Raw genomic sequence first — 23,733 nt, 5'->3', positions numbered from 1 at the left:
CACCTGTGGCTATGTCCCAGTACTCTGATAAACCAGGTCTATCCTTGTGAAAGAGATACTAAACACACCTATTTACATGATATATTTCAGTTATATTACACTAATTGAGTGTATGGGTCTACACATGGCCAATTCTCCCTGAAATAACACAATATGACATTTACAATTAAAATCATTGATTTAAATGTGTTTGGCTAATGGATAATGGTAAAATCATCTACAAGATCATCTTGAACATGTATATCCATTATCTAACTCAACTTCAGTCTATTGAAAAATAAATAATCTGCTATGAATTTAGAGCCACTATATTTTCCCATTGGTCACAAATGTGACCACTAAGATATTTTCATATACCACGAGCATCAGGGGTGCAATGTATCAAAAATGAAGGCACATATGTAAACTAGACCCTTTAAAAATGACAGGTACAAGGACAATATTTGAACATTTCAACAATGTATTTGTTTTTTTAAACAGTTGAATACAGACTTCTAGTACCAAATGTTTCTGTAAAAGTACACCTTGTAGATGAATGCTTGTGGTCTTGTGACCATTTTGAAAAATCGTATGAAACATCTCTGAATCACACTAGACACATTCATAATATAATACTTATTTTTGATAAGTACAACTTTAACTTCTCTAGAGCCTGTAAAGTACAAAATTGCCCCCCCCCCTACTATTGTGACTGATGGGCTTAAAATGGGTTAAATGAGCTATTATAGAAGGACACAGAGACACAATCCTGTCGGGAGTGACCTCATATAGGCATGCCTGTGGCAAATCACAGCGCCAACGGCAACGAGCTAAAACTAGGTGGCAGAGGGGCTGGAGGCAGTAAAAGCAAAGGCCAACTATGATGCCATAGAGCCCTGGCAGAGAAGGTTAGGCACTAGACTCACACACCCAAGGGAGCGCTGAGCCTCTGGCCTGCCCTTGGATCAACTCCTTCTGTGTGACAGACAGGTAGATCTCTCTACTACAGCTATTTCTATTGCAATGTCCTACATGGCGAGGGTGATGCTGAGAACATCTGAAGCAATCAGAGATATAAAGACTCTTCGCTTCCATGGTGGAGAAGGACTACATTTGGTAAAATACCCTTCTGACCGATCACTCTGGATCCAAACAATGACCCAAACAATTGAGTCATTAGTGGTAAGAATGCCACTTGACAGTGAGTACAATCACAAATGTGTAAATAAGCACATTGTTAACATGAATGTTTAATTAGATTGGTAGACATGTAAAGCGACTGAATAATAAGAAACAAGCAGCCTACATCATTTCATGAAAAATCCTTCATTCTGTTTACAGCACAGTGTGGATGTTAACAAAGCATTGACCAGTGAGGGTGTTGTTGAACAGTAATCACAGGTGAGAGCATCAGACTGCTGTGCTGTCCTCAACAGCCCCTTCCTATGAATGGAACTTCATAGATCAATACCAGGAATAGACACACATCCAGAGTGAGAGATATAACGAGAGCATATTAAATCCGCACAGCATTCGTCCAAATGACGCACACAAAGTGAGAGAGAAAAAAATACGGCAACATACGCCATCCACACAGTATTAATGGAATGTGGAAAATGATAGGTCAGAGGTTCCTAATCTGAAGTGCAATGTAAGGCACAACAAGGAAGTCTTTCATTTACGTCATCAATATTATGTGGCATATTATTAAATGTTTTGCCTTTGGGTGGTACATAGAGACTTTTCCTATGGTCTGTAGGGTGAAAAGGTTTGAGAATCATTGCTGTAAGTAGGTTATTATGCATTAAAGGGAAATAGGCGTACAATATACACTGAGTGTACAAAACATTAGGAACATCTGCTCTTTCCATGACACAGGCTGACCAGGGGATTCCAGGTGAAAGCTATGATCCCTTATTGATGTCACATATTAAATCCACTTCAATCAGTGGGGAGGAGACAGGTTAAAGAAGGATTTTTAAACCTTGAGACAGGTGAGACATGGATTGTGTATGTGTGCCATTCAGAGGGTGAATGGGCAAGACAAAATATTTAAGTGCCTTTGAACGGGATATGATAGTAGGGTCCAGGTGCACCGGTTTGTGTCAAGAACTGCAATGCTGCTGGGCTTTTCACACAACAGTTTCCCATATGTATCGAGAATTGTCCACCACCCAAAGGACATCCAGCCAACTTGACAACTGTGGGAAGCATTGGAGTCAACATGGGCAGGCATCAATGTTCCCTCAAAAATGTTTCATCATTGAGCAAACTTCAATGTGCAAATTCTGTGCAACTTCCGGCACGCGTTTTCTGTGAACACTGACACTGTCCCCGCTTTAAAAGTTAGTTTTAACAGTGTTCAAGTAGGCTACTGTGGCTATTTAATCATAATGTAGTCCTACAAGAGTGGCCAACCATCAAAAACAATGGGGAAAATGCATCCCATAACATTTTAACATGGAAATAGCCTACAATTCAGCCTACAATAGCAGCCAATGTGTGGTGTTCACTTTGATATCAAAACAAGTGCATCTACCCATGACCGCTGATGCTGTAAACACAGTCCAGTTCAAAGGAATGGCACTGATACATATATGGCAATGGTCTATTTGCATATAGGCCTACTGCTGCTTTGATTGGTTATGCCGCACCGGTCTATGTAGAGTATGTGCCCGAGTCGTGCCTGTCAATGTAATAGAATCCTGCTCTGATGCGTTCTGCCAACAAACAAAATCTCTTGTAAAGTTAGTTTTGCATACTAAGTCTTACATATTTTGTTTTGTTTTGAGATGTTGCATTGAAAGTTGCTAATATTGTGCTGATTTGATCACAATTCCCACAGTAAAGGAAAACGGTGATTTTGTTAACAGGGAAAACTAGAAAGTTGCGTGAAGGGGAGGGGGGGTGCAACTCAATATTAGGAAGGTGTTCCTAATGTTTGGAATACTCAGTGTCAAGCTGCTGTCTGTTGGCCTCCATATAACATTACTGTATGTTAGAGTGCATTTTGATCCATAGTAACTTACCAAGACATTCAAATACAGCATAGAGACTCCTGCTATGGTTATGGACCAAAGCTAAGTATCCTTCACGATAAGCCTTTCCTCTTGCTGTTGACAACAGGTCTTTTTATAAAACATTTAAAGACCTGTTGACCTGTGAAGAAGGAAACTGCGTAAAACAACAGTTAAAAAGTATGGAGTAATAGAGGGAGAATATACACGTTTGACAGAGGTCAAATGTCACCAGCTCATCAGGCAAATACTCAACTGATGTAATTTAGAACTACCATAGTATATCAAGTCGAACCATATAAACCCAATGTGATTTACACAACATTAGTATATTATTAACATGGTGTTGAAAACAATGTAAAAAATATATATATATACAGTAAGTATACAAACACAAACCTTTTCCGTTTACACGGGAGATTTCTCAAATTCAGAAAGGGTAGATTGCCATTAGCACTTTTAAAGAGAAACGATCCTGGACAATCTGTATTTTCAATAAGGTTTTAGCAGTTTGATGTGTCCTGGAAATCCTCATGAAATGCAAATGAAGTGCCGCAATCTACCAGTGTTTCATCTGAAGGCAAATCAGAAAGCTGAGGTAGAACGAGCGTGTAAAAAAACAAGTTGAATATGGGCAAGGTGGAGCGAGTCATGATTAATACTGCAATTGCACAGAAAAACAGTCAGTCTACCTATTACATCCTCAACAGAGGGAGCCAGATTAATCTAGATTGCACACTTACAAGAGGGCTGCTGGGACTGGGTTATGCCCTCCACAGGGCGAAGAGCAGGGCTGGCCTGGGACAGACTTCCGCTGATAACCTCCCCCTTACGTGTAGACACTAGATGGAGGCCAGCTTTGGCATTTGGTGTGGGGCCAGATACTGAATTTGGGGAGAGGGAAGGGGGGTCCAGATATCAAGGCTTTCCCTGTTGGCATCTGGGGTGGAAGGGGGCCCTGATGAATGGATCCACTATAGCTCTGCCTCCAATGGTCCAGGAGTGCAGGGGGCCCACAGCCACCGAGCCCACAGCAGCCTGCTGCCCCACACTGGAGACCACTCGGTGGGCTGCGACAGGCTGCTGGGGCAGGGGGACCTCTGAGCACCGGGAGTACCTGGGCTGGGCCTGCCAGATGATGGGCCTAGGGGCAGCAACAGGCGTGAACAGGGCCGTCCCCTGGACACTGGGATGTAAAAGACTATGGGGATGGTGGGTGTTTGGCTGGACATGGCAGAGGGGCTGTTTGTTGGGCTGTGGAGGGTGGGAGACAGAGACAGCAGCCCCAGCTATCTCATTCCTCTTCCCAAAGGGGGCCTGGAGGAAAGGATCAGATGGCAGAGCAGGCTTGTGGGCCAGAGGGAAAGGGGAGTTGGTAAACACATCTCTCCCTTCTTTCCCTGCAATCCTGAAAGGGGCCTGCAGGAAGATATCAGGGGAGGGGACTGTGTGCTGCTGTGTAGGAGGTGAGAGACACTGGGACTGTTTCTGGCCAGGCTTGATTGGCTGGTCAGAGGACTTAGAAAGCAACGGGTGGGAGTTTGTCTCATCTGGATACAATGAGGGGGGAATGATGCTGCTGTGGGCAAAGGGAAGTCTCTGTCTGTGCTCCTCTTCAACAGCTGGTCCAGAGCTGTCGGTCCTGGAGGAACCTGGTAGTGTCTCACTGCTGCTAGGTTCCCTCTGCAGGTCTGTAGGGTACAGAGAACAACAGTCAGACTGACAGGCTGTTTAAATAAACCAGGATAGTCAACCAACATTCAAGTTCATTTCACATTGTAATGACTAGTTTTGTTATGGTGTGCACAGAATGTGACAGAAAATGATATACAATCTAAACATGATTTAACATACCATTCACATACACTAGTTACTTCTGTAATCGGCACTGAAAATCAAAATGTGTCAATTGAATTTCTGAATGGTAAGTCAAACAAGACCAGACAGGAGAGCAATCTGAAGCTGCCATTGCCCCTCAGAAAGTAGTGTGAGAACAGGGGAGTGGGGCAATCCTTTTCTGAGAACTAGCAGGCTCGAACAGATAAGATATTGATATTTAGAAATAAAACAAAATTGGGCAGGGAATGAACTCAGTAATACTTTAAAAGGCGTAAAACCAAATCGAAGGTGTCAATTTGATAATGGACATACAGTGCCTTCAGAAAGTATTCACACCACTTGACTTTTCACACATTTTGTTGTGTTACAGCCTGAATTTAAAATGGATTACATTTGGATTTTGTGTCACTGATCTACACACATTGTCTTGAGTCAATAAGTATTTGACACGTTTGTTATAGCAAATTCAGGAGTAAAGATGTTGTGCAATAATAGTGATTAACATGACCTTTGAATGACTACTTCATCTTTGTACCCCACACATACAGTTAACTGTAAGGTCCCTCCGTTGAGTAGTGAATTTCAAGCACAGATTCAACAACAAAAGACCAGGGAGGTTTTCCAATGTCTCGCAAAGAAGGTCACCTATTGGTAGATGGGTAAAATTAAAGAAGATACTGAATATCCATTGGAGCACGGTGAAGTTATTACTTACACTTTGGATGGTGTATCAATACACACAGTCACGACAAAGATACAGGCGTCCTTCCTAACTCAGTTGCCGGAGAGGAAGGAAATTACTCATTGATTTCCCCATGAGGCCAATGGTGATTTTAAAACAGTTACAGAGTTGAATGGTTGTGAAAGGAGAAAACTAAGGATGGATCAACAACATTGTAGTTACTCCACAATACTAACCTAAATGACAGAGAAGACGATTAAACTTGACTATCTAGAGGAAGTAAAAGTCGTAACAAGGTAGCCTGTACAGAAGAAAAAATATTCCAAAACATGCATCCTGTTTGACACTAAAGTAATACTGCAAAAAATGTGCCAAAGAAATTGTCTTTTTTTTCTTCTCCTGAATACAAAGCGTTATGTTTGGGGCAAATCCAACACATCACTGAGTACCAGTCTTAATATTTTCAAGTATGGTGGTGGCTACCTCATGTTATGGGTATGCTTGTCATCAAAAAAGACCAGGGAAGTGTTTTTTTGAGGACAAAAACTTAGAGCTAAGCACAGGCAAAATCCTAGGGGAAAACTTGTTTCACTCTGCTTTCCAACAGACATAGGAGCATACCAACCTGCATCACACTGCCTGCTGCTTCTGAAGCTAAGCAGGGTCGGTCCTGGTCAGTCCCTGGATGGGAGACCAGATGCTGCTGGAAGTGGTGTTCGAGGGCCAGTAGGAGGCACCCTTTCCTCTGGTCTAAAGAAATATCGCAATGCCCCAGGGTAGTGATTGGGGACGTTGCCCTGTGTAGGGTGCTGTCTTTTGGCTGGGACATTAAACGGGTGTCCTGACTCTGTGGTCACAAAAGATCCCATGGCACTTATCGTAGGGGCGTTAAACCCTGGCTAAATTCCCAATCTGGCCTTCATACCATCTTGGCCACCTAATCATCCCTGTAACTAATTGACTGTGTTCTCAGTCAAGACTAGAACACGAAGCCAAATATACACTTGAGTTGCTTGCCAAGATAACACTATGCCACTTAGGAACAATTACAGTTTTGCCTTGAAAATGGCTGTGTAGCAATGATCAAACCAAAAGATTCTTCCACTTTGACAAGACCGATTGTGTGTAGATCGATTACAAATCCATTTTAATCCCACTTTGTAAGACAAAATATGGAAAAAGTCAAGGAGTGTGACTTGACTGTGTCCACCTCACTAATAATCACCAACATAAAAGATTGACAGTCAGGAATCATAGAAAATATGGAGATGACTATTTTCTGCAAATTGTGATGGCAAGAAATGACACATTTTCAGTGCGGCCCTCCAGACCTCATTGAAGACTGAATGCAGCCCCCGGGGCAAAATGAGTTTGACCACCCTGGGATAGAGTATGATATTTACAACAAAACCTACTTGAAATGTATTTATACGGACTTGAAATACATTTAAAAAACAATACATGATAAACAAGAGTTATAGAATCAGATATAAATATGAACAGGATGGAGAAAAAAAAAACTAGTCGCATTGAACTCAGTGACATTTGATCAAAATATGTTTTGCAAAGGTACAAAATGAAAACAGATGGAAGGAAAATAATTCAATCATCCAAAGGCTTTGTAGGTTCTGTATGCAATTCTCCATGATAATAGTTATATTGATTGTGCCTCTCTTTAATAGTAGGATATAAAAGAAAACTAATTGGTCAGTAAGGAAGAGACAGAGGGGCAAGCAGGCAGGCAGGCATGCATGCATTTCCACAGAGGCAGTCTTACCTGTGCAGACAGGGAGCAGACAGAGAGCAGTGTTAGCTTGCAGTTCCAGAAGGGGAGGGTTAATGGGGTTAACCCCAATTTAAAAGAGTTAATATGACATGAGAGCCACCATGGTAATAAGTATGTGTGTGAGTTCTTGTATACGAGTTATCCCTATCAAAATTCCAAGTGTATGAATGTATTCAAAACAAGGATTAGGAATATTTTCCATCATATTTTCTCAAGAAACTTTGAAATCCACTCCGAATGTCATCTCCCAAACATGAGTAATTAAACCTCTGTGCATGTGTAAATAAGGTAAAAATAACTAGTGATTAATTTGCAGTACATGATTGAATTGATGGTACTTCAGTAGAAGCGTATTTTTTTTTGAAAGACAACATACAGTTCAAATGTGTCGTCCCTCTCCCTCTGAATCAATCTTTCTGCCAATCCTTTACGTTAACCACATGACTGCCACTGTGAGGGCGTCAAATTCCCAACACCCCCCCCCCCCCAGTCACTCAATCAATACTCCACACAACAGTACATTTACATGAATATGTTTATTCGACATCCCTTTCTTTGTAATTCTTTAGTTATCTCACAAAAATAGATTTGTGCACACAGAAATCACAGCTCTGACGCAGGATTGGGTGTCATAGAAACGGACAGGGATCCAGAACAACAGCTTTTTCCACTTTTTGCAAAAACAACAGGGTAACATGAAGGTTCTCGGTTTTTTACAACAAGAAATGTAACTACCTGGAGGGCAAGACCTTTACAACAGCACAGTGGTGTCTACAGGAAGAAGCAAGGATTGCATAGGTCAATAGCCACATGAGTATCTATCTATCTATCTGCAGATGGTGTGTGGAGGGGGGGCTAAGATGTGAACTTAAGCCTTCCATTGGTTGCACATGTCTACAAAAGCCTGAGAAAGATGGGACACAACATTGGATTTCAGAATACTGTCAATAAGTGTTGTTGCTTGGCATGCCTTGTTTTCGAATACTGCAGTAGAGCAATTATCTGTAATTCCTTAAATGCCCAACAGCATAACAGCATAGTTATGCAGTCCTATCAGGGCGTGTATGTGGTGGTCGTGGAGTCCTGTGTAGTGCTTGCCCCTATGTCTGATACACAACCACTTCATTACGCACTTTGCAGTAGTGACAACATGATATGACCAGTCATTATTTCTTTCCGTTCACCATATTCAAATCAGATCACGGACTCCAGTGGTCCCACTCAAAAAGACAGATGCTCTACTCTCAGATACAGTGGCCTGCTTCCTCTATAGGCAACAGAGTGACTCGGCGCAATTCAAGACGGCCTGTGCTTTTCAATATGACGAACACCAACACCACTGTCGATGTCACTGTTTTTGCAGCGAGTTCAAACAACAACACAACCGCATCACATCCAACAACTCAGACTGGCTAGGAGTTACATTACTCTATGTCCACACACACACACACACACACACACACACCAATGACAACACTGTCTACCAACAAACCAGAACATTCAACAACACGGTCATGCTTCGATATGCATCTTTTTGATCATGTCAAATCTGTGCGGAGAAGCACTATTTCAGCGAAGACTGTAGTTCTGCCTTTGTACAGCGTGAGTAAGTATGGTACAGTATAAGACATGGTAAAGTTCCCTGTGTCGTGGTCCCATTGCACAACAAACTAGTTTGTTTATAATACAATCCTCCTTAGGTGAAGGCAAGTAAACAGATGCTACTTGGAGAAATCCTACCCAACCCTCAACAGATCAAAGCTAAGATTGTCATAACTGTATGTTTTTACTAATGTCACAATAGCAATCTGGGGAGAAAATATGGCGAGAAACACATTCTCAAACACAGCTGCACAAACAGGAAAAACATAATCAATTTCTTCTATAATAGTCATCTTAAGAATTCTATTTTTATATATATTATCCATCTTTATTTATAGACTAATATTCAGTTCATACATTCATTCTCTAACACTATTCATACTCACATTTAATATTAGTTACATATGAAATAAATTTTTCTATATATATATTTTTCTTTTCACAATGTAACGCTATGATGACAGATGAAGAACAGAGCACATTTGACCAATTACTTTTTGAGGAACCACAACGTAAAGACCACTGGGTCCGTGGGTATTGCAGGTAAACATACATTTACAGTATGTAGGGCCGATAAATGACTATGATATAGGACCTATGTACATGCAGGAATGCACGTTTGCAGGGAATGATTGCGTGGGCACATACAGCCTGAAATGAAAGGGATGATATGGACTGTCTGTATACATGTAGTCAGACTAAAGAGGGCAAGAAAAGAAAAACGAGCAAATAAATGCTTTCGAAAAGCATCAACGTTGTCAACGTGTAGCCGACTCCCGAGCCAAGCTCGTGCTTTCACATCTTAGCTTCTTTCTTTGGGAATGTTAACTCCACATTTCTGTTATTGTAGGCTTAAAGCCTTATGTTGGTGCGAACGTATTCCCTTTTTGAGAAGAACTTACTCGCTCATTTACACATATAAGGAAGGCTCAACCTCTGGAACAGCTGGTGGACTGTTCCAGTCATTTTAGATCTGACATCCCATCCATTCCCCCTGCAGACTATGATACCTCATGCTAAGTGCTAAAACACAAGCCCTGGCAACACGGCCACTGAACAGGTAGATAATTAAATTGGCAGATATACCCTTGAAATAATTCTGTCTACAATATACAATAAATCAACGGTGTGATATTAGTGTTACCAAATGTGCGCAAACAAATAATAATCCAAGTGAAACAACAGTGGAAAAAGGAGACAACACATCTACTTGTGCACCATAACAACGAGCCAACAACTACAAGAGTGGAGTTCTCTGGTTCCTTATAGGACACAATGCCGTGTGACTGGACACTGTTCCTAGACATACCAGAGACAGGAATAAAACATGGTGAAACATTCTACAGAAAGAAGAACTCTTGGATGAAGTTAGTGTGTCGTGAACACAAAAAAAGGTAGAAGCTGCATGCCGTGACCTTGTTTGCCATGATGACCCCAGAAGGGCAAGAGAATATAAATGCTGTGAAAGCATGAAATGAGAGGGCAGAGGGGAGAAGAAGAAAAGTGGTGGGCATGATGGGAATCAATACCAGAGGCTTGATGGGAATCAATACCAGAGGCATGGTGGGAATCAATACCAGAGGCACGGTGGGAATCAATACCAGAGGCACGGTGGGAATCAATACCAGGGGCACGGTGGGAATCAATACCAGGGGCACGGTGGGAATCAATACCAGGGGCACGGTGGGAATCAATACCAGGGGCACGATGGGAATCAATACCAGGGGCACGATGGGAATCAATACCAGGGGCACGAATGGAATCAATACCAGGGGCACGATGGGAATCGATACCAGAGGCACGATGGGAATCGATACCAGAGGCACGATGGGAATCAATACCAGAGGCACGATGGGAATAAATACCAGAGGCATGATGGGAATAAATACCAGAGGCATGATGGGAATAAATACCAGAGGCATGATGGGAATAAATACCAGAGGCATGATGGGAATAAATACCAGAGGCATGATGGGAATAAATACCAGAGGCATGATGGGAATAAATACCAGAGGCATGGGACAAACACGAACAGGACAATGGCCCAGTGTGTTTGGAAACACAGATGGAGTTTACATGGAACAAGCGTTAGTCACGGGAACGAATAGTGGAACGGGGGTGTAACAATTAATGGTGGGGTCTACTCTCCCCTCGAGCGTCACTACTTCTACCCCCCCACTCCACTCTCTCTCTATTTAGTTTCCCGGCTCCCCAGCGCCCCCTACAGGTCGATGAGCTGGTCCACCATGAGCAGGGAGCGGGCCAGGCTGGGCAGGCTGGATTCAGAGCTGCCACTGTTACTGCGAGAGTGGCCTCCTGAAACTGGCCGGACAGAGACGAGGGGGGCAGGGGGTGGGCCAGGGCAAAGCAGGGGGGAGGAAGGACAGGGAGAGAAAGCAGGGGAAGGAATAAAGAACAGACAGAGAAGCCAGGGAAAAGAGGAAGAGAAGATGCAGTTACAGAAGACAGAGAAAGACAGGAAGTAAGCGGAATTGCTCTCCACATACAATCTATGAGCGTCGTTAGAAGAAGGAATAACTACACACAGGGAGAATGGCTACTCAGATTAATCTAAGAGGGGAAGAGGAGCAGGGTTCAATTACACTACTGAGGACACTGACTGAAATCAATCCCAGAATTCGTCTGACCATGGCTGAGGAACAGTAGGACATCATCATCTCAGAGTGTGGGACAAGGCCCACAAACCCATTCTCTGCCCTTCCTCCTGGCCCTGCATGAAGGCTGCCTTGAACACCACCCTGTCCTTACCTTGAGAGGAGTTTTTGGAGCCCATGACAGGGATGGGGTCAAACTCATCCTCGTTGCCCGTATCTGCACTTGGCACAGGCTCAAAGCCTGAGATCAGGAGATCAGAGGAGTCTGCAGCGGAGGAAGCTGGAGAAAGGAGGAAGGGGAGGTTAAGGTGTTTGGGAGAGGAATAAGAAATGGCTGAAATAGAGATAAAGGAGGAATAGGCGGTGACGCGCAGCTACAGAGGTTCAGAGTTAGAATGCAAGTCAGTAGAGCCTGCTAGCGTAGTTGTGACTGGAGCTAGCCTCTTAACAGGGATAACCTAATCAGTTGTTCCTACGGGACACATCACGTTTAAACGGGAGCACACTCGCCTCTCCAATTGTAAGCCTAAATGGCACAGTTCGGGCTTGTGGGTGTGCCTTACCTGCCAGCAGCTGGGTGCAACTCGCAGATACCAGGTCAAAGTCATCCAGAACAGACCCAGTGCCAGCGGGAGCAGAGGAGAGAGAGGAGGCTCCAGAGGGGGGAGAGATGAGAGAGCAGCCCAGCAGAGTGTCTTCCCCAAGCAGGGGGTCTGGGGGAGGGAGGGCAGAGGAGGTGAGAGTTAGACAAGGTAACAGGAATTGTTAGTTCAGGATAAATTAATCGCTGTATAATGTTTAGTAAAACATTTTAAAGCACCAAGGACAAAGTATGAATAATACTATACATGTTCCTAGTAGCACTTATTAAAGGCTCAGCGCAGTCTAAATTCTGTTTTGCCTGTGTTTTGTATCATATTCTACAACAGCTGATGAAACGAACACTGTAAAAGTGTGAGCAAATTTGATCAGTGTTATTCCGGAGGGTTGCTGGTTGTGTACAGTCCACATAGGACCTTCTAACCAGCAGGTTTGCATGGGCGGGAGTTTTGGCTTTCCCATGGTGATGTCACCATGTGATAAATTGGTTAATAGACAGATAACAAAGAATGTTCTAAACCTCTCTGCCAAGAACAGCTAGTTTTCAGTTTTCCCTTCCCCACCCACACCATTCACAGACAGTCCTAGCAAAATTCTTGCTTGAGATTTTTTGGGGGCAAAAAAAGCTACTTTCGCCCTTGCTACTGATATGAAAATAGAATATATGGTAATAGAGGCACTACACATCAAAGTCTCCAACCGTAAGTGAGTCATTGTACTTTGTCCTGTCCAGTAATGAGCAGACACCGATGTGATGTGTATTTTTGCTTGCATCATCAAATCATTCAACAAAGCCCCTGGTGATGCAATTACAGAGCCCTGCATGACATACACAGCACAATAAACGTCCCAATTCTCAAAGAAACAGGACAACGTCATCTGTTTTTCACAGAGTTGAAGTGGGCCTATGCTTTTTCATTTCAATTAGCCATTTTATTTCATGTCAGTTTGAATCAGAACATTGGTTGTGAATGACATGTTAGTAACTGGACTAACCAGGCTAATAATAGACAAACACTCCAAATATCAATCAACTGTGGTCATTGTACTAAATGGCTTCATTCCATCCTCTGAAAACCTTACACAATGACCCAATACCATTGTGGAGCTGGTATTATCAGTAAAAATTTCAACCTAAACCTTTTTGTTTCCTCGGATCTAAATCATCATCTTCCACTGTTGCATTGTATTCTGGGAACATCTAGATTGTGTGTCGTCTTGCCTGTGAGACAGAAACTAACCAGGAAGCAGTGCAGAGTCTGTCTCAGACTGGGACACAGGAGCTTCCAGACCAGGGATGAGAAAGTCCAGACTCACCAGAGACTCCTCTATTGGACCCACTACTGTACACGTAGAGAGAGCGAGAGAGGGAAGAGAAGGCGAGCGGGAAGCAGAGAAAGGGAGGAGGAGAACAAGGAAGGGAGGAGACAGGGAGAAGGAGAACAAGGAAGGGAGGCGGAGACAGGGAGAAAGGGAGGAGGAGAACAAGGAAGGGAGGAGGAGACAAGGAGAAAGTGAGGGATTAAGAGGACACCCACAAGAGAACAAAATAAGATAAACACAGGGCAGAAAGAGGACATTGCCCATGGAGCATTCAATGGAAAACCTTGACTTTTTGAGAGCAATGTAAAAGTGGGTACAGTTGTGAAATCTCCAGGAGAGGCTGAAAGACAAAGTACTTTTACCATTGACAGCCTCCTCCATAGTTCCACTAAAAGGATCAGCCATGGACAGGAGGTCAGGGAGCAGGAGGTGTGTATCTGGGGACTTCAGTCCCTCAATAAGCTTCTCTATAGGCCCAGAGAGAAAATAATAGAGAGGAGGAGAAAATGGAGAGAGAGAGAACAGAAAGAAAAAGTGAGAGGCAGTATTACTCCATCTAGCGAGTACAGCATTACATTTAGTCATGGCCAGGACAGCAAACACCATCAAATTGAGCAGTGCAAGTGAGGATGGAGAAAAGGGCTGAAGAGAGAGAGAGAGAGAGATGAGAAGAGGGTGAAGGACAAGTGATGAATAGAAAGGAAGAAATGCTGTAGGGAATGTGGGAGGATGGGTGTTCAATGAGGACAAATGAAGGCACAGCTCCAGCACATCATGTGATGGAAGTATAGAGACCACAATATCGTATTTACATGTTTTTATTTTTTATATAGGCCTATATAGTTTAGTTCCAGAAAATGTACATGAGCCAATCTACTCCAAAGATGCACTCCGTGGATCCTCCAAGCCTGCGTCACCCATTATTTGCAGAGAATTTACAGAACAACATCATTTATCGCTTATGTATATGCCTATACAACTATGACCACACTCAATCCACGCATATCGTTAAGGGCCATTTCCTGGTATAGTGTCAACGGTAGCACCGCAGTTCATGGGGAGCCAACGAAGGAACATTGCTGATTAATTCATATTTACATTTGAGTAATTTAGGAGACGCTCTAATCCAGAGTGATTTACAGTAGCGAGGGCATAGTTTTTAAAAACATTTTTTGTACTGGTAACCCGTGGGAATCAAACCCCCAACCCTGGTGTGACATGTTTGGGGCGGCAGGTACCCTAGTGGTTAGGGCGTTGGGTCAGTAACCGAAAGGTTGCTTGATCGAGTCCCCGAGCTGACAAGATAAAAATCCGTCCTTCTGCCACTGAACGAGGCAGTTAACCCACTGTTTCTAGGCCGTCATTGTAAATAAGAATTTGTTCTTCACCGACTTGCCTAGTTAAATTTAAAAAATGTGCCATGCTCTACCAACTGGGTCACACGGGTGGCCACTAGTGTCCCCTCGCTCCAAATATGAGATGTAATGATATGACAATCTATTCCAGTCAGTAGTGAGAGCCCCCATGGAGATTGTCTACCATGGTATTTACTGTACATTATCAACATTGATGTTGTTTTAATCAATAGAAGCCCTAAAAAACTGAAAAAGTTTTCAATTGTTAAATTAAGCTATTGACTTTTTCATTAGCTTTGAAGGGTTTTGTAAATCGATTATGTTGATAAATAAATGCAACAAAAATAGTAGAAAATTGTTTTTTTAACATACCAGTGGCTTAAACAAAAAAGAGAAAAAAATGAGAAAATTGATCAAATAGGTTGGGGATGATTTCATTGATTACAGATGGATAAGACAAAGGTGATAACAGAATGACATATTAGGACAAAGAAGCAAGAGACCGAGCTAAATAGAGGAAATATTCTCTCCCTACAGGAGAGCAAGAGGTTCTTCTAGGGCAAAGAAACGGTTTGCTTGAGGAACCGCTCACATTGAAAAAATGTTTTTATATCGTCTTTCTTTCCACCACATTCCATCAGGCCAGTTAAAATGCATTTAGAATTAGTACTCTCAAAGCAAAAGAGATGTTTGTTCACATAGCCACAAAACCCAAAAGGTTACTTTCACACCAGATGAATAAAACGGTCACACAGGGAGCGCTAGCTAGTAGCTACATCCACTAGCTGGGGTTAACCCTAAAGACCACTCTGCACACCAGGTTCTCACAACACAACCCACACCTATCTCTCTACTATGTACTTACAGCTGAGCCAGTGGACTGTCACGGACCAAGGTACAGGAAACAAGTCCACTACAGCCCCTTAAACTGGGGAGGGGGGGAGCACTGTACATCAGTGCTAGCAACGTGACTAGCAGTACTTTGGCTTCCTTAGAACAAAATGCCACGTTACAATTTGAAGTGCTGCAATATTTGGGGCTTTATTTCAGGCTGAATCAAGAAAAGAGGTGGCTTTGAAAGGTTTTTGAGAACCACTAAGTAGAACAGTCCAGGGTTGCCATGACCACTAATTGTGTGCGGATACCTAGGGTGCCTTCGTAAATTAACTCAAGGCCGTTTGTAAATTCAGAGCGTTTTGCTCTCGGAGCGTTCAGGGTGCATACTGGAGACACTGGCCCGAGGAGTAGGGTTGATCAGAGCGTTCTGACCTCACAACAGCAGTCAAGCACCGAAGCTAACTAGCGAACATTGGCTAGATTGCTAGCTACTTTTAAACACACAGAGAGAGATCACTCTAACCATACTTTTTTTTTTTTTACTCACCATAGCAGAGCTGGTTAGACTGTTTTCATGTAATTATTATTATTATTATTATTTTTTTTAAATGTAAGTCAGTTAAGAACTAGTCCGTTAAGAACAAATTCTTATTTACAATTCCGGCCTACCGGGGAATAGTGGGTTACCTGCCTGTTTCAGGGGCGATTACTGGCCCAACGCTCTAACCACTAGGCTACCAGCCGCCCCCCTAGAGGGTTATTCCTTGTAACGGTGTCACTGGCAACAATTTAATAAAGTTTTTAGTCAATGTTTACTGGCACCTGTCCTAACAGACACGTTGTTCATAAATTCATTAACTATTCTGTACTCTAGCACTCTCAAACCAGAGAGCTCTGAACTTAAAGTAGATTCCCAGATTGAATTTACGAACGCACCCTAATTCTGGACTTAACGTTGACAATAGATTGCCAGCATCACAGTATGTCATGTTGATACACGAGTTAAGTGATTTGGAGTACAGAAAAGGACACTTCCTTACCTGGAGTGTCTGAGAGTGCTAGGATGCTGAACGGGACCGGAACAGTCAAAGACTCTCCTGTATCCAGGCCAAGGAGGTCTTCAGATTGCTCTACTTGTACAGTAAGTAGCAAGGCGGGGGAAAACAGACACACTAATGAACACTTCAGAAGTACACAAAGTACGGCATGTCCATCTCCGTCTGATTAGAAGAAGATATGAAGGAGCATGGAGAGCTCAAGGCAAAGAGACAGTGTTGACTTGGAAAGTTATTCAGTGAAGAACATCCCATTAAATGGCTAGCTAGGGATTTGAAAGCTTTCAGATTGAACGCTAAGACATTTCTGAGGGCCATTGATGAGGTCACAGAGAGGACCATTCACTCAGCAGGAATATAGAAGCACTTATCAACTTCTACTGTCCTCCAAGAGCTGCTGAATTTTCTCTTCAGTTTGCTCCTCATTTCATGAGAGTTGGGTAGCAACAGAGTTCTCTTCCCTTATGGCCATAGAATGACATAGAACAGTGTTTTATAGGATTTCTATGGGTATGTCACCGTAGCTGTTTAATGGAGGATAGAGGACGTGATTGCGATAGGAAGAACAAAGGAGCTATGGGAATATCTGAGAGATATACAGTAGGGAGATATGAGTGATGGAGATGAGAAGGGTCTCACCAGCAGGTAGGTGGGCTGTTTCCCCAGGGGAGGAGACCTCCAGCAGGCCAGGTATCAGGTCCTCAATGGGGGCCGTCTCCACCTCTGCAGACACGTCTAACAACGAAAAAGACAAAGTAACTTGTACTGCAGCTTTATCTGGTTGGAAATACTATTACAGCAGAGGATATATTACAAATTAGGTATAATAATGTACTTTTAGCTCCCATCTCTTAGAATTATGAACACATTATTTCACACACACGCGCACAGCCTTACCATCAGCCTGTTCGTCAACCAAGTCTTTGTTAATCAGATGCTCCGCACTGAGATTGGAGAAGTCATCATCACCAAAAGGGTTCCAGGCGGGCTGACTGAGGGAGCCGATGGGAGGGCCAGGGGCAGAGGCAGGGGAAGGGGAAAAGGCAGCAAAGTTGCCATCCTGGGCTGGTTCACACATACTCTGCTGAAGGGACTGGGTAGAATTGGGTGGAATTGTACCAACAGATCTGGAAAAACACAAAAAAAGGTCGGAACAGGTCATCTTGTTGTTACACATTCAAAAATAAATATATTTAATTAAGGCTGATATTTCAGGTGATGATGTAATTTCTCCATATCTTACATTAACTGGTTGAGGCCATCTTCTGCTGTGGCCTCTTGCAGTGGCTGGGTGGAGTCACTTCCAGGTAGCCCACCGACCGAATTCTGGGTAAAGTCACTCGGGGTGTGCTCTGCAGCCTTTGGAGAGTGGGGCGGAGTCTTGGACAAAGCAGGAAGAGAAGTCTGGAGTGACAGAGAGAGAGAGAGAGGAAGAAACAGATCATCTAAACAACACAAATAGGGGGAAGAAGAGGATACTCATTTTAAAGAGCTAAATCCAATAACACTCACTAATGAATAACTGTCAATGCCAAATACATACAACACAAAAGAAAATGAGGCGAACAAAGTAAAATAATAACAATTAAAGTGAAAATAATGGACTTGCAAAAAGGTCAAACAGAAGTCTATCACACCAAAATGAGGATAATTCAAACATTCGCAAGGATCACAATGGATTTCGCAGGGGGTTTTAAAGAACTAAGAGAACAACACTCAAATGAGCAAAACCGAAAAGACAGGAAAACGATGAAGGCTGATGGTATTGCCATGACGATGGATGGCTGGGTGAAACAACGGATGGCCTGATGTCACTTTCAAGCAAGCTTGGAGTGTGTCTGACTGCTCAGGGAGCAGACTCGTTGCAGGCTGCAGGTATGTTACCGTCTCTGTCTCAGCTGTGTTCTGACTGGTTTTAGCAGGGATGGACTGGGCCTGGACAGGTGGCTGCTGGGCCACTGGTTGTAGAGGAACAGGTTGTAGAGGAACTGGTTGCTGCTGAGCTGTAGGCTGCTGTGCAGCCGGAGGTTGGACTGGAGTGGGCTGAGCGGTTGGCTGCTGCTGGGTCTGGCTCTGGCCGGCCTGCTTACGACGTGCTGGGGCTTTGGGTGGGGCTGGGCTAGATGGGACCTGGGCCTTCTGAGGGGTGGGACTGGCCAGCGAGGGAGGCACGGCCTGTAGTGGGGCGCTCGGGGCCTCCGTCTTGGCCTGCACAGGTGGGACTCCTCCCCCTGCTGCGGTGACTGCTGCCGCGATTGGCTGCTGCTGCAGTTGCCCTGGCTACCACACAAAGACGGACGACAGCACACAGCGTCAACAAACCATGACAATGAAGACAAAGCTGCAAAGCACAGACAACACAGCGTGCCACTAAGAATACATGTGGCTGTTATCGTGGGTTCAGAACGATACATATAACATCGGAGAACTGCCTTCCCTACCTAAAAACTAAGGACACCATACGCCATTGCTTGTGTCTTTGTTATAAAATCGGAGACTGTAAAACATGTCATCTCATAAAAATGTAAAGGGGAACCATTGTGTGGTACCGTCTTTGGTCCATTTTCCTCTTTAATGTTCACTTCTTCTCTGTTTGGTCAACAGTTTGGTCAACAGCACTTGACTCTCCTTTCCTAAGCTTGTTCCATGACACAGTCTACACAAAGGGCGACTGAACAATAACCCAACCCTGAGCAGCAACTCGCCTTACAGATGGTATAAGTGTCCTGAATTCACTAAGCAACAAAATCCTACACATTTTCTACATTTCTTTGAAATATTTTTTTTCTGACCCATTAGAGTGTAAAGAGGAACATTTTCATTCAAATTGTTTTTTAGCAATTATATTAACACATTTGTGTAAAAAAATAAAATAAAACTGTGATTTGTACTGTAATTCTTTAAAAACTTCCAGATCTTCAGAGCACTATGGAGGAATCTCACATCATCCACCACCAACATGGAAGCACCCACCTGGTGATGGCAGTTATTTTTGGACCAGAAAGCTTACAACTATCACAACGCAAATTAGAAATCTTCAGTACCTGTGGTCGCTTCTCAGAGCAGGAATGCTGATTTGAGACCAGTTTTTCCTTTTCAATAACAATAAATAAGATTACGTAATAGACAGGGGGGACCTGATCCTAGATAAGCACTCATTCTGAAACATTGTATCCCTGAGAATAGTCAACATCCACTTTCTGCCAACGCTGCTAAGAGTGGGATCGACCAGACCCAACACTGCTTGACTTCAGAGACAAGCCAGCAGTGGGATGCAGAGTGGTATGGCTGTGGGCTTGGGTGGCTGCCTGACTTTACCTGCTTCTGCTGAGCACCAGCTTGGGGCTTTCCACCCAGCTGAAGTGTGGCCTGACTAGGAGGGTTCTGTGAACGGCCGGTCACTGGCTGAGGCGGAGCTGTGATCTGTGCCTTCTGTGATTGGAGGGCTGCCGCTTGCTGGGCAAGGTTTAAGTTGACTCCTGCAAGGAGTACAGAATCTGGTTACTATACAAGCGATGAAACAATTAAAATATATTTTTCATGCTATATACATACATAAAATGTCATGGTCACACATATTAAAGGACAGAAATATAAAATGCATTTCCATTGGTTTATTTAATGGTACACAGACAAGACAACAGTTAGGACAAAAGACTAAAAACTAGACTAAACACCCACCCATCCCCACAGGACCCCGTTTACTGCAGATATTATAGCAGTCATCTTATTTGTTCAATAACAGTACTCCACAGCTCAACATTGGTCTCTTTAGCACCAAGCACACGGGACAGAGAAAGTGCCATGTAAGCAATTTCCAAAGCGCCCCCATTGATACCATGGCAGAGAGGGAAGCTCTTGCCAATGTAACGCAACCATCTTTTTGGTTGCCATATACGCTTCCCGCAAACCATAAGGTTCATGGAAGAGTTGTCATTGAGAAGAAGTGTAATTGGTGAAAGGGATTCTTTTTTTCTCGCAACAATGACAGTTCATGTCCTATAGGATTTATAGGGAATTAGCTTAGCCTATGTCCCATCTGCATAATGCTGCTACCATGGTAATGTGGTCTAATAGATACGGAAATTAATTGGCTGCTAAGTGTTATTTTGTTTGTTAACCGCATTACCTCCCTGTTGAGAAATACAGTAACATAATTAGACAATGAAGGTGCCACAAGCAGTGAGTGGCTTGGCTCTGCTTGGTTAAATAATAGAGTGAAGGTGATTCCCCATCAAAATGCAAACAAGTACACAACTCTCCAGTGTCCTGTCGATCACTGGCGGAAAAGCAGCACAAAAACAACGTGACGTCATTCTGCTCAAGAGCAGTCAGTCTGGTTAGAGGCGGGAAAAATAATCAGAGCACGGCAACTCTCTGGCAAGACCTCATTAGATGAGACTGTTGAGAGACAGACCAGCCAAGTGTTCTCTCCATTGGTTTCTAATGAGAGCCCAATCATTTTTTTAGTCAAATATAACTTGGATCTAATTTGATAAATAATTCAACCAAATTTGGCAGAATGTTCTGAGCAGTTTGAGCCTTAAGAGAATATTTTTGATTCATCAAAACTGGGGGGAAAACAAGTATGTTTCAGGTCAGTTCAGGTTCAGCTCTGTGAGCTACCTAGCTTCTTCTGGTACATGCCCACTTATGCAGACATGTATTTATCGTGGCTAATACTCAATGTCCTCCATCTACTTAAATTCTGTCCAACTTAGCATGCTACCATTAGGGTAGAGCAGGGTTCTGAGCAAAAACAAACAGGGTGAGGAGGATTTGTTTTGTAATAGAAACATCAACATGAAGATATTTGTAAATATGTATGCATTAATATACAGTATTATAGGTCCCTAGTTGTATTGTTTGTATAAGTAGTTATATCTGTAGTTTTTATTTGTTTTAGGCCTAGTAGTTGTTTAACTTTATGCTGTTTATGGAACGTTACATTATTCTTTTATTGTTATTATACAGTAGCTGCCATATTATTCTTGTTACCAAGTATTTGTTTTTTCTTCTTCATTTGGACACTATTGAAAACAAGATGGTGCATCTGAAGAGATTTCTTCCTGCAAAATAAATAGAGGTACATGTGATCGTATGCTGATGTAAGGAAGGTTTTTAATTATTATTTTTTTAGTCAAATAATGTATCCGTTTGGGCTTCTTGCGGTCAATTTGCAGTCTACAAATGATTAGTAAGTAAGTTCCGGCCTGGGGTAGAGGATCTACCTCAGTCGCTTCTGTGTACGTATTGAGTACATAACATGCCTCCAAATAAACCAATGTTAGCCTAGTTGCAGTACAACAGCAGAGTGGCCGGTTGGTATATACCTAGAGGAAGTGCAGGGAGATTGGCCCGTTTGCGAGGGGTGAGGGCAGCCGGTTGAATTGGCAGGATGCCAGTGCTGGGCTGGGCATGGCCAGCTTTGGGCCTCTGCCGTGGCGTGATGGAGGTCTCAGTGGTGGGGACAGGATCTGTCAACCTGGGGGACAAAGGTAAGAGTTGGTGGTCAACTTGTCAATGGTACGAAATTACCTTATGAATGATGGCAAAACAGAACAGAGAACACACAACTGACAAAAAAATAAGGATACTAGCCTCAATACTGGCGTGTATAACCAGAAGATTACTCAGGCAGCCCCCCTGTATGACAAACACCAGCACACAGACTTACCTGGCCTTACTCTGTGTCTGGCTCTGGCTCTTCTTCGCTGCAGCTGCCTCACTGGCTTTGATTGGCTCAGGGAGTTGAGCAGGAATTGGAGAGTTCTATATGGGGGTAGATTAGAGATGAAAGTATTGCACATTTATATTTAGGAGGGAATGGAACCACATGACAACAGATGACAAGCACATTCAATAGCATCAGGGCATGGACTGAATAGACCATTGGTAGGTATGGCTCTGAGCCCATTAGAGACCAATCCACAGACTATTCCCCAAACGGAGAGAGAGACAGACATACAGACTAGAAAAGGTCACCCCCCTACAGATGTCACCCTGACCACAGAGCAGAGAGAGACTGACCTTCACATTCTGAACAGGGCAGTCCCGACGAGCCAATTTAAAAGCAAAGTAGGACACCTGGTAGATGTCAGGCCTTTTGTCAGGGTCGGGCTCCAGCATGTACCCTGACAAACACCAACAGAGTGAGGAGGAGAGGTGGAAATGTGAGAGAAAAAGTGAGCCCATTTGAACCACACCAGAAGAGAGAAAAGCGACACACTGACTATCCCACAACCTATAGATTAAGCATGGTTAGATAAGGAGGTAACATGTAGCACAGGGCTCATAAAACACGTAATGGCGTTGTAGAATCTACACTAATTTCCATAACAGATATAGTGAGTGGTGGAATACTGACGGATGAGGCAGTGCAGGTTGTAGGAGTAGCGGGAATTGTCAGGAATGGTGAAGCTGGCATCACAGATGGCCACCTGACTCTCCCCGAAGGGTAGAGTGAAGTAGCACAGCTTATACAGCAAACAGCCCATCGCCTGGAGAGAACACACACACAATAATAAAGTTACATAGCATTTCGAGCCAACACCCAAATGCCCCGAGAAGCCTGAAGGGAAAAGGATTCTCCACACAAATATGGCTCTTCTAACTTCCTACTGTACTAACTAAACCAAATATTAGCTTGACGTTTTCATTTAGTTTCATGAGCATTCTGTGACAGATACGCTACAACGTGGACTGTAAAAAAAAAGCCCCATACAAATCAGTAGCTGGCACTGATACCATGCCTAAAGCCTAGATCTAAAAAAACAACGTCCACTCACCCATATGTCAGCTTTAGTAGTGATAATCTTGCTATTGTAGAGGTTTACCATCTCAGGGGCACGATATGACAGAGTGGTATACCTGAGAGAGAATAGGAAAAGGCCACAAAAAGGAGGATAAAGAACACCATGATGTTGAACTAACACAGGGCTAACCTCTGACGAGGCTCGGCTGAAAAGGCCTATATACCTCTGAACTGTATTCTTCTACAGCTATAAAAAATAAAATTAAAATAAAAAAAAGCTAAATTCAAA

At 43.2% G+C, this 23,733-nt stretch overlaps 1 protein-coding gene across 11 annotated transcripts in view; it reads right to left on the bottom strand.

Moving 5' to 3' along the window:
• Positions 1–1,992: 1,992 nt before the first annotated feature.
• Positions 1,993–23,733, bottom strand: part of LOC124048826 (AP2-associated protein kinase 1-like) — a 29,535-nt gene continuing 7,794 nt past the window's right edge. The window contains exons 6-22 of one of the 11 annotated variants that reach the window (XR_006841315.1): positions 23,479–23,560; positions 23,058–23,190; positions 22,721–22,824; positions 22,368–22,462; positions 22,024–22,175; positions 20,009–20,169; positions 18,575–18,970; positions 17,934–18,094; positions 17,588–17,817; positions 17,330–17,425; positions 16,676–16,768; positions 13,806–13,910; positions 13,362–13,463; positions 12,084–12,233; positions 11,675–11,785; positions 3,396–4,687; positions 1,993–3,138 (exon numbers count right to left, since the gene is read on the bottom strand). Coding sequence is in view for 10 of the 11 variants with exons in the window: in XM_046369935.1 (XP_046225891.1) it covers positions 3,915–4,687; positions 11,675–11,785; positions 12,084–12,233; positions 13,362–13,463; positions 13,806–13,910; positions 16,676–16,768; positions 17,330–17,425; positions 17,588–17,817; positions 17,934–18,094; positions 18,575–18,970; positions 20,009–20,169; positions 22,024–22,175; positions 22,368–22,462; positions 22,721–22,824; positions 23,058–23,190; positions 23,479–23,560 (2,944 nt within the window). In the remaining variant the exon portion in view is untranslated. Of the gene's footprint in view, positions 4,688–7,824; positions 11,228–11,674; positions 11,786–12,083; positions 12,234–13,361; positions 13,464–13,805; positions 13,911–16,675; positions 16,769–17,329; positions 17,426–17,587; positions 17,818–17,933; positions 18,095–18,574; positions 18,971–20,008; positions 20,170–22,023; positions 22,176–22,367; positions 22,463–22,720; positions 22,825–23,057; positions 23,191–23,478; positions 23,561–23,733 lie in introns of those variants that run through there. The other 10 variants (XM_046369935.1, XM_046369937.1, XM_046369936.1 and 7 more) reach the window with 10 other exon arrangements.

The sequence above is a fragment of the Oncorhynchus gorbuscha genome, linkage group LG11, assembly GCF_021184085.1.
Source record: "Oncorhynchus gorbuscha isolate QuinsamMale2020 ecotype Even-year linkage group LG11, OgorEven_v1.0, whole genome shotgun sequence".
In the NCBI taxonomy this organism is placed as follows: Eukaryota; Metazoa; Chordata; class Actinopteri; order Salmoniformes; family Salmonidae; genus Oncorhynchus; species Oncorhynchus gorbuscha.
This window is presented reverse-complemented; position numbering and strand designations above follow the sequence as displayed.